Source organism: Sinocyclocheilus anshuiensis, unplaced genomic scaffold (genome assembly GCF_001515605.1).
Source record: "Sinocyclocheilus anshuiensis isolate Anshui unplaced genomic scaffold, SAMN03320099.WGS_v1.1 scaffold1405, whole genome shotgun sequence".
NCBI classification, from domain to species: Eukaryota; Metazoa; Chordata; class Actinopteri; order Cypriniformes; family Cyprinidae; genus Sinocyclocheilus; species Sinocyclocheilus anshuiensis.
In genome coordinates, this window is record NW_015549639.1 from 154182 (window position 1) to 165405 (window position 11224).

At 37.6% G+C, this 11224-nt stretch overlaps 2 protein-coding genes across 4 annotated transcripts in view; one reads left to right on the plus strand and one right to left on the minus strand.

The window, feature by feature from the left end:
* Positions 1-4064: 4064 nt before the first annotated feature.
* Positions 4065-6627, minus strand: LOC107659856 (melanin-concentrating hormone receptor 1-like). Its single transcript, XM_016448940.1, has 3 exons — positions 6329-6627; positions 5913-6020; positions 4065-5497 (listed from the first exon to the last, which is right to left on the minus strand). Exons 2-3 carry the CDS (start codon positions 5977-5979, stop codon positions 4503-4505), a joined length of 1062 nt encoding a protein of 353 aa, XP_016304426.1. The 5' UTR covers positions 5980-6020; positions 6329-6627; the 3' UTR covers positions 4065-4502.
* A 26-nt stretch (positions 6628-6653) lies between these two features.
* The window catches only part of LOC107659857 (growth factor receptor-bound protein 2-like), a 25008-nt gene continuing 20437 nt past the window's right edge, over positions 6654-11224 (plus strand). The window contains exons 1-2 of one of the 3 annotated variants that reach the window (XM_016448942.1): positions 6654-7207; positions 8790-9028. In XM_016448942.1, the coding sequence (XP_016304428.1) occupies positions 8951-9028 (78 nt within the window). In that variant the 5' untranslated portion in view covers positions 6654-7207; positions 8790-8950. Of the gene's footprint in view, positions 7208-7971; positions 8058-8789; positions 9029-11224 lie in introns of those variants that run through there. The other 2 variants (XM_016448943.1, XM_016448944.1) reach the window with 2 other exon arrangements.

The following is an 11224-nucleotide window of genomic DNA, read 5'->3' on the forward strand; positions in this document are numbered from 1 at the left end:
ACAACTTTGCCTCCTCACAGTCACCCAGTCGCCCTGCTGCAGGGGCTCTGCAACCGGAACCGAACAATGTACGGGACTCGCTAAGCTAGTCGCATTCAAAGCCATATCTAAGGCCCTCACATTATTACTATCCTCAATTAAAGTTTGGATGCGTGCCTCTAGTTCTGAGATCTTCTCTGTCAGCCTAACTATTTCCCTGCATTTATCACATGTGAATCCCTCACCGCTGTCAGAGAAAGCTACACTATACATGTGGCAAGCAGTACAAGTGACAATAACAGGAGAAGCCATTACTCACCGTGATTGTTAAATGATTCCGACTTACCACAGTTGTTTGATGAACTCGTGAAAAACGGAGCGAGAGAGAGAGAAAAAGAAACGATAGGCGCAAATGACAAGCTAACAGGCTAACGGAATGCCAACGTGCTGCACTCGCGGTTTAGATTAAAAAGTTATTTAAAAGCGAACAATATCAATTTATTCTTTCGCAGAATACATTTTGTTAGCTAATTAATAGTTTAAAGGTAAGTATATTTTCATTGCAGTGACGTTGATGAATGTTAATGTAAGGGGGAAAAAAGGTAAGAGGATAATGACTGACAAATATTGAATGACAAAATTTAAAACTATTTGCTCAGGTCACCTGAGCCTGAGTCAGGTGGTTGCTGGGAGTTACTTCATCTATTAGCCTACAACATGATTCCTGTTTGTTAATGCCACACATAGTGCATGTTTCTACCTAGGTAAGTTTGAGCTATATTGGCTCAGACACACATAGTTATTTAGGTCATTAGTTAAAAGGGTACAGCACTCAGGTTCACATTGCTACGCCACTAGTTAATTTCTCTGGGCTTCACTAGCCCAGAAACGCATTTAAGTCAAGTCACTAGTTTTAGCTATCTGGTCAACCAATCAGGTACACACAGCAATAGTCCACCAGCCATTCGGCAAAGCAGGCCCTGGCACACATAGATAGCAAACACTAGGTCTCATGGCTCTCTGGAGCAGCAGCAGTACATCTTTCTTGGCTATAGATCTGCTTATTTTGGGGGGCGTTATCATTTCATCTCCTCTTCTGCCTTATGGGGATGCTTTCAAGCATATAATTGTATAGCAGCAGTACGTTTCATGCTCACATCAGCATACACATTTTGGCTGTTTGTTTATCTTCTCGTTTCAGCTTTGTTGGGGGTTATTATATATATATGCTATTTGTGCAGCAGCAGTATGTCTTAAATACTCGCGGCACCATATCGAATCAGATCATGACAGATCATGATGGTTATATAATAGTTTTGGATAAACAGTATTCTTTTTCTATGCTATTTCTTTCTTATATACCTAGTTATTAGATTGTGTAGCACTAATAATGGCATCGACATATAAAACTTTCAGATCTGATTTTGTTATTTCATTTAGCCTGTTGGTGAATGACATGACACTTTTTATATGTTAGCATCCACTAATTAATTTAAAAATATTATCAATGCGACTTGAATAGACTATTATGATTATGAGTATGAGAATATCATTTCTGAATTATTAATACTTATCAAAATAGGTCAGGAATGTCAGGGCAATACAATTGTCTGAAATTACAAAGAAGACAAAAGTGCCTGATTAAAAGAATAATATTTTGCAAAATAAAACCTTGAAAAGTAGGTTGGTATATGTTTTCTTTTCATTATATAGAAAAATATACATTTTAACATCATAACCAAGTGGCTTCAGTTTTTAGGCTATTAAATATTTGAAAAACTCTTTTCTTGAGTGTATTTTGTCAATATTTTGGCCGCAGGCGATAAGGTTGTGGCAGAAATAATTCAGTTCACAATCACGTATTCAAGGTGTAAGGAAAATTACCTTTTACTTCATGGTTACACCGCATGACAACCAAAATTTACACCTTTCTTGTGAATGGTATGAATGTTTTTCAAAGCCATTTGAAACATGAATAGAGAGTACATTTCTAAGAACCTGACATGTTCACTGCCCTCCCCCTTTTTTGTTATTTATTAATTTTTTGTTAAAGGGGTCATATGATGCGATTTCAAGTTTTCCTTTCTCTTTGGAGTGTTACAAGCTGATTGTGCATAGATAAGATCCCTGAAGTTGCAAAGACTAAAGTCTCAAAACCAAAGAGATATTCTTTATTAAAGTTAAGACTCTGCCACGCCCCCCTAAAACGGCTCTAATGATCTTTAAAATAGCATCATATGACCCCTTTAATGTTTCCTGTTATTATCAGCTCTTATGTATGCACCAATGGAGTGAAGTGTGATAAAAGAAAAGAATGCATTTTCTTTCAAGATAAAAAGGCTACTAAGATTTGATGACATTGGGCATATAAAGGGGCAATGTATTGAGAAATTGGTGTCTCTGTTACCATGAGACTGCTGTTGCTATGACAAAATGTTACATATTCATATCTTACACATTACATTGTCATTTATACATTTATTCATTTGGAAGATAATTTTTTTCCAAAGCGACTTACAGTTGTGGAATACAAGTGATTCATCATAAGATGGCAATAAACACGAGAACTGCCCGTTATACAAGGTTTCAGTCATAGTAGGCTTATGGAGGGGATGTAAATGCATAGGAGAGAGTGGAGGTAGGAGGGTGCAGCACCTGTGGTAGTTCTGTAGGCAAGCACCAATTTCTTGAACTTGATGCGAGCTACGACTGGAAGCCAGTGCAGAGAGATGAGAAGTGGAGTGGCTTGGGCTCATTGAAAACAAGACGTTCTGCTGCATTGTGAATCATTTGCAGAGGTCTGATTGCACATGTTGGAAGTCCAGCCAGAAGAGCATTGCAATAGTCCAGCCTAGAAATGACAAGGGCCTGGATGAGAAGCTGTGTTGCATGCTCTGTTTGGAAGGGTCTGATCTTCCTGATGTTGTGTAGTGTGAACCTGCATGATAGTGCTGTTTTTGCAATATGGTCTTTAAAGGTCAGCTGATCATCAAGGATCACCCCAAGATTCCTGGCTGAACACGATGGGATTATCTTTGATGAGCCCAGTTGGATGGTAAACGGGTGCTGTACCGAGGCAGCATTTTCCTCCTTGAGCTTCTTTTTATGACTCAAGGATCTATCTATTTACACAAAACTGTCCATACACCTCTCAAGCAGCATTGTGTCCAAGTACTTTTACCAGTTATTTTCTCAATAGAATTTCAAGAAGCCTTGAACCACAACGGGCATCTTCAAGATGAATCACAATGTTACAAGATTTAATTTGAAGCTTCAAAAAGACATTCACTTCTTTTTTTAAACACGTGTCTTTTATAAGGGAACATGCTACTTATACCATTATGACTCTGAAGGACATAATAAAATCTAGTAACAATAGTGTGTGGGTTTATATATATATAAATACATATTTCTATTTCATATATTTCTCACATACATTTTTCAACACTGATAATATGAAATGTTTCTGAAACACCAAATGAGCGCATTGTATTGACAATATTAATACTACTATCTATCTATCTATCTATCTATCTATCTATCTATCATTGTCAGAACAGCAAAATATCAGTAGTCAATACCAATATGAGTGAAATTTCATGATTCTCAGTACCACTTTTAAAACCACTGATTAAACTAGCATTTTGTAAATGTTCTCAAGTGATTCAAGATAAGCAAACAGTCTACAATATAATAGATCAAAGTACAAACAATAGAAAAAATTTCAATGTTTGGTTGATATTAATGGCATAACAGAGAGTGTCAATGCTACAGGCTACATATTTGAACAGGTCCGAAATTTTGACACACCCAAAATTAAAAAAAATAGCTTACACTGACTTAAGACGTAACCAAATATGCTTAAATGAATTCATCTGCAAAACAAGCATAGCAGTTGATACTACTGGTAGTAGAAAAACTGATAATATGATATTTTATTAATTTTAGTGTGTAACAAAGTACAAAATATTTAAATACATTTAATTAATTTAAAAGTTTAAATTACACTTGACTAGATTATACAGAAGCATACTCATATCAATGCTTAACAACATATGGTAAGTTTTTATTTTCTTTGTGCGTGATTTAAAAACACTGGCTTTTGAGTTTTCTATATACAGTATCAAGGGTGTCTGCCAAAACAACAGTCCACACAATAAAATTTCAAGCACATTAACAATACTCAACACTTACTGCTAAATTGTTTCCTGTTCCACTAAAACACACACACACAGTTTACATAAATTACAGTAATATTTCAGGGGATCAAATAAAATGATACAACGTTCACATTTATATTCACAGTTTTTTTCCCTAGTAAACATGGTCATCATTAAGGAATTATGTAATACACAATGCAAATGCAAATACACACACAGTGCACAGAGATGACAAAATGCTGATCTATTGTTCCATCACTTTGTTTTTTCCTTTTTATTTTTTGAATCCTTCATTTTTTTTGGTTGATCAATTGGTTGATCAATTCTTCAATTAGGATGTTTTAAGGAAAAAAAACTTGTATATTACTCTGAGGTGTTAACAGTTAAATGTCTTCGGCAGTCAGCAGCCAGACGGAGGGACACAGTGGCCTCCGTGCTACTCGGGTTGACCCGAAAGAGGTTGTGTGCAGGATGGATGGCCACTATAAACTGCCTTTTAAAGGTCTTACTCAGAATAATATAAAGAAAAGGATTAATGCAGCTGTTAGTGTAACCCATGCTAATGGCAACGTGATAGACATAATAAAACGAGGCACTGGGTTTCTGTATTCCCAGATGGACAAGCTGAAGGATGTAGTACGGAGCCCAACAGATGAAAAAGGCCAAACAGATGGCCACAGCCATCCGAGTCACACTTTTAGTGCGCACTTGTTGGTTCCTCAGGGGAAGAGGAGCCACTGTGGTAGACACGTGCTTCAAGATTTTAAAAAACACCACACAGATAATCATGAGCGGAAGGGCGAAGGCCAGCACAAACTGATAGATAGTGAACCAGCAGACGTTGATGGATGGATTCGGTAGCAGGAGAGCACATCCCACCTGGCCGTTGTGGAGAGGCATCAAGCCAGTGTACATTAAAACAGGAGTAATTGAGATGAGAGAAAGCACCCACACCATCCCCACCACACAACTGGCGACACAGGTTGTCCGGACGTGGTTAAAGCGGAATGGGTGGACAGTAGCCACATAACGGTCCAAGGTCATAACTGTGAGGATGTAGGTGCTCACGGTCTGGCTGTTCGAATCTAGGGCAGAGATGACTTTGCACATAGTGGCTCCGAAACACCAAGATCCGTTTCCCATGAGCTGATGAATGAGAAAGGGCATGCCGAGGAGGAAAAGTAAATCCACCATAGAGAGATTGAATATGAAAATGTCTGGCACCGTTTGTTTAGCCTGGCATTTGGTCTTTTTAATGATGGTGTAGATGACAATAGAATTTCCAGTGATGCCAAAAAAACATATGGTCCCAAAAATACTGGGCAAGATGGCATTTCCATACTGGTCCCCCATGGTCCCTAAGCACACAATGATATCACATATAAAAACAAGATCCAGATGTGGTGTGTGTTTATAATACATAAAATATATAAAGTACATAAGAGAACATTTTTTACATATGGTGTATAGCATCTATTAAACAGCATTTTGCTAATTCTTATGCTAATTAAATAATTATTATGCAGTTGTTATGGAGATAAACTTGAAATTGTAGCCACAGTGCCTAAAATACATACTTTCTATTATGAATGCACATAAGAAAGAACGAAAGAGCTACATATTCATACAATGTAGGTTATAACATATTTCGTTATATAATAATAACAATAATACATGTTACCTTTTCTTAAAAGCAGCTTAAGTTCTAAATCAAAACAAACTGGATTTCTATCTTCACTTCCACAATACGGTTTCCCTGAAATAAATGCCTACCTTGTATATGTCCCGACGAGTTAGAGAGAAGCAGAGATGAGTTTTCAGAGTCTTGAGAAATATCCATGTTAAAAATTGTGAAAGAAATGTAGAAATTTACATCTACCTCTGCAGAGAAAGCAAATAACTGCAATTAACTTAGTCTCAGTGAAAGTCACACCTTTGACACCGCCTCACATTTTGTACTTAGCATTATCATTCTATACACAATTTTCACCGTACTCATTACACACCACACTGATATGCAATGAAAAAAACACAAACAAAAATTCAACAATAACCCTGGACTTTACAAATATCAGATTTCTTTAAGCTAAAAACGCGGAAAACTTGTTTGAAGACGCTTGAGATGAAGAGCAGCAGCATCCACAAGTCTCAGTGTCTCTGCAGAGGTGGGTTAGTTAGTCAACACTCACTGTCCTTAGACACCAGCTGACACCTCCAGTCATAGAATGGCAATTGCACCGCTATCCATCAGGGCATTAATCTTTCGTCTTCTTTTTAAAGGTTTGCAGTTGTTAAAATATTGATGCGAGGCTTGGGTATATTTGTGTTTCCTAACCACTGCACAAACCCAACAAGTGATGCTATGCCGGTTTCTTGACGCAACAGCATATTCGACATTTATATAGGCTGGTCTAAATCATTAAATTTCATATTTATCTCTGTAGTTAAATATACCGTTTGGATCTACATTTTAAAATAATTTATTTTCCGTTTTTGTTTTTTTTTTGCAATGTCAATTATATTATATCATAACCTGTACAAACTGCTACAATTTTACTGTTTGTAAACTCGCTTTTGCAGCCAGACTTTTCTCTGAATTACGCGGTCCAGCATTTTCACTCTTTAACCACTCGATGTCGCTCCGTTCATCTGTGTGTCATGCTGCATTATTGTCATGGAGAACTGGAACAACCAATCTCTTCTGTTTTGTTCCAATCTGTACTACAGTCTTAAATGCGAGATTAAAGGCTTTAGATAAGAAGATACGCGCGTTTAAATCGATTCTCTGATCTATGGTGCACGATTTGTCGTTTTGTGTTTCACTATTAATTCAGTGTGCGAAGTTTTTGTTTGGACCTTTCCATCTTTGCGGACCATAACACGAAGGAAGCGGAAATTAACAGCCCGCTTGCTTTTCCCGGAGCTACTCCGGAGTCGGGAAAATTAACTACAACAGTAAGCCGTATAACATGATTTTACTGTTGTTAAAATACAGTATTTTTATTTAGTTCTTTATTTCACTGTGTAAGGGGGATCGGAGAGTGAGACTCTGCACCTCTGTGCGCTGGGTAAGTGATTTGTCTTATCTAATCAGACGGAAAGAGAGTTGCATTGGAATAACTATATGTTCGACTCGTTTCAGTCAGATTGGTAGATTTCTGGATAGAAAAAAAGATTTAGATGTAGATGAAAGTAGCTAAAAAGCTAAGGAAATACTAGTGGTGTTTGTGTATGATGCACAAGGCTGAAAAGTTTAGTGTCAAAACAAAAGATCTCATCTTCACAATCACAGCATATCTATCACTAAACGAATCCGTTCCCCTAATCCTAACTATTTACATATAGAACCGATTATATTACACCCACTGCAGACGAGCGACGCGAAGCGACAAACTATAATATATGGGGTCGTATTATAATCAACGAAGCTGTCTGCAAACGACGTGACGGACGCCCGGGGCCCACTGCAAATTTAGTTCAGCGCGAGCTGTCCGGAGGTCAGTCTGGACTTGAGAACTCGTTGCATGTTTGCAGCGTCCTGACAGTATGATTATAGCGGCAAAGTGCTAGAATGTCGAATAGCGGAGTGAACAAATCATTTAAGTGAATCGTTCGTTCAATCCCTTGCACTGACTCGTGTTTTGTTCGTCCAAGTAAGGGCGTGACTCCATTGGTAGTATTTTCTGCCGTCAGCAAATAATATTCGAGTGTGGGCTTGTGGAAGGAGATTTTCATTGGTTGGATCGTTTGAACGAATACGCCCCTTTACTGAACGAGACTCGGAGAGTTGTCACTGAACCATTGGCTTCGAATACAATTCGTGAATGATCTGGAGGAATGAGGCATATCGTTCAATCTCGTTGACAAGGAGAGCGGCGAGGAAGAATTATGACCACACACACACACAATTAACATGACGTAAGGACGTTTACTGAAACTCATTACTATTTTTTTTAGGCTATTCTCTTTATATTATTGCTCATATTCAAATTCATGCAGTTGAATGATCTGTTTTGTTGTCAGTTAACAAGTAAAACTCTCTCACCAGAGCTTTCTTACTAGACTTGTAGGGACATAGATTTTATTAAAGGATAATGAGTTTGTTAACGAATCGGTTGAGTGAATGATTGACTCAAACACTCGTACTGTAATGGCATCTGAATGAATCAGTAAGCGAATCATCTTAGTGAATCGATTCAACTGATTCGAATAACTGGCATGAACGAATCAAACTCCAACCACTAGCGTAGAAAAGCTTAAACGTGATCTTGTCATGAGTGTCTGTAATGACGCATCTCACTCAGGAATGAAGAATTTGTTTGTACTTGTAATTAGTTAACATGTAAAAGTCCTTTGTTGTGACTTCAGTATTGCAACCAATGTGTCGGATCAGTATGACTCAAGCTCTCCTCTCACCAGCATCCAGTCTCACCAAGACATCTGAATCACATTACATCTGATTCCTCTTATTGGCTCATAGTCGGTTGCAAGGAAACGTCAGCTCGACCCAGTTATTCCTTTCCCTTTATATTTGCGTACATTGCACAGCTGCTTCATACCAGATCTGAATAAAAGGGAGAAAAAAAGTACTTTTCCTTATGCTTCGTCCATAGATAACTACATTTGGTTCAAATCTTTATCTGTCTGCAGGTTGACGGCACCCAGACAAGGAAGATCTGTCACTCCACGGTCAGCAGTGACAAGGACAGATATTAGGAGATTGAATCAGATCAGTCAGGGCTGTTATTGTGCCTGTAGAAGCACTTCCTTCTGGAGCTTTATATCTGTCTCGTGTCCACACAGTCCATGCCATGGAGGCAATAGCGAAATACGATTTCAAAGCTACTGCGGATGATGAATTAAGTTTCAAGCGAGGAGAGATTTTAAAGGTAAGTGCCATTTGTTACTGCTGCATTTTTTCATTCTTGTCTTTCTGTATGATCAAGCTATGAGGAACCCGATGTCTTCAGAAATCTGTTGCTTATATGTTTGTCCTGTTCCAATAACTGGTTTATACAGACCTATTAACTTTAATCAGTTTCGGAAATATAGCATTGATTTCATAAAGTCTGGATGTGCAGTAATGTCAAGTCAGTTTTATTTGTATGTCACTTTTCACATACACTATATTGTTTCAAAGCAGCTTTACAGAAAAGTTTGATTAGAGCAGATTAGAGCTGGGTGGTAATATAGTTTACATTCTGGAATGATATAAACAATCACAGAGCCGAGATGTGCTATATATTATGTATTGATTTACATGAGTGTACTGTATGTATGTGGTTAAAGTTGGATGTACTATATTTGCAACTTTAAATATAAAGCTGGGCGATAATATATTTTACATTTTGCAATGATATGTATAATCAAGTAGTTGGGACGTGACTGCAACAAGAAATTGTAGCCCACAGTTTGTCACTGCTGTTAGGAACTCAGCATTGGGAATCTGAATGTCATTTAACTTTGTATATCTGCTTTAAACTGAACAAACATTAAAGGGGTCATATGATGCGATTTCAAGTTTTCCTTTCTCCCCTTACTCTTCGGAGTGTTACAAGCTGATTGTGCATAGATAAGATCCCTGAAGTTGTAAAGACTAAAGTCTCAAAACCAAAGAGATATTCTTTATCAAAGTTAAGACTCTGCCACGCCCCCCCTAAAACGGCTCATTCTAACACGCCCCCACATATCTACCTCACTATGTGGAAATATTAGCATGATGCCGCCCAAATGTTCACGCAAAGAAAGAAGGCGTGGTTTCAGTAACCGCAGTTAGTGTTGAAGCAGTCATGTCAGGGAGACGCTGTGTGTTTCTAGGCGAAAGCAAAAGCACTTTATTTGGCCTTCCGAAAGTAGATGCATTTAGGAATCTTTAAGATTACTTACAACAGAACAGCAATGCATTTTATGGACGACCGTTTCGTGAACCTAGGAGAGGAGGTAATTCTGACTTTGCTATGACAATCTGGCGCTTCTGAATCAGCTACTGTTTTGTTATTAGTTTAAGTATTTGCTATTGACTGTTCAAATGCGGAGTTTTGCGCATCGTGTGTGTGTGTGTGCACGTGCACGCGTGTGTGTGTGAGAGAGAGAGAGAGACAGGGTCACATCGCAGTGGAGTCAGCTGTCTTAACCGTGGCTTGTGTACTGCAAACACATACCAGCTTCATCACAAATAATGATCTTTAAAAAAGCATCATATGACCCCTTTAAATAAATTGAAATGAAGGTATGACAAAATCTAAATTAGCTTTGAGGCCATAAAATATTTTATCTAGGCTCTCATTGCTGTCATATTTTTTACAGCTTGATTTGTGAGATGAGTTATGCCCTAAAATTACATAAGGGTGTTTGCACATATTTCATTATATTGATTGGTTGCCAGGGCACAGTTCTTTTTTTTTTTGCCCAATAAAGTGTGAAATGGACTTATATTTTCCCCATGATGTTATAGTGCGGCTCCAGAGTGATTACTCACATGACATCTAGGTTCAGATGATGGCGTGAAACAACATGACACCCGTGAGCAAAGATGGGGTATTTACCCCCGTTCACAACTGTCATTAAAATTAATAAGACGTTTTCTCTTGATATTATATAGACATCCTTACCTGCAACTAACTTGCGAGTAGCATACACCAATGTTCAAATTCTGGGGGTCAGTAAGATTTCTTATTTATTTTTTCAAAGAAATTAATACTTTTATTCATCAAGACTGCATTAAATTGATCAAAAGATCAATCCAATTCATCAAAGAATCCTGAAGAAATTAAGCCATTTTCAACACTGATAATAATAAGAAATGTTACTTGATCCCCAAATCAGCATATTAGAAAGGTTTCTGAAGGATCTTGTGAAACTGAAGACTGGAGTAATGGCTGCTCAAAATTCAGCTTTGCCATCATAGAAGTAAATGCATTTTAAAATACATTAAAATGAAAAAGTTATTTTAAATTATAATAATATTTTACAATATTCTTAATTTTACTGTAATTTTGATCGAATAAATGTAGCCATGGTGAGCATAAGAGACTTCTTTCAGAGACATTAAAAAACAGATGCTGCTTCTGAACCAAGGTCAGTCA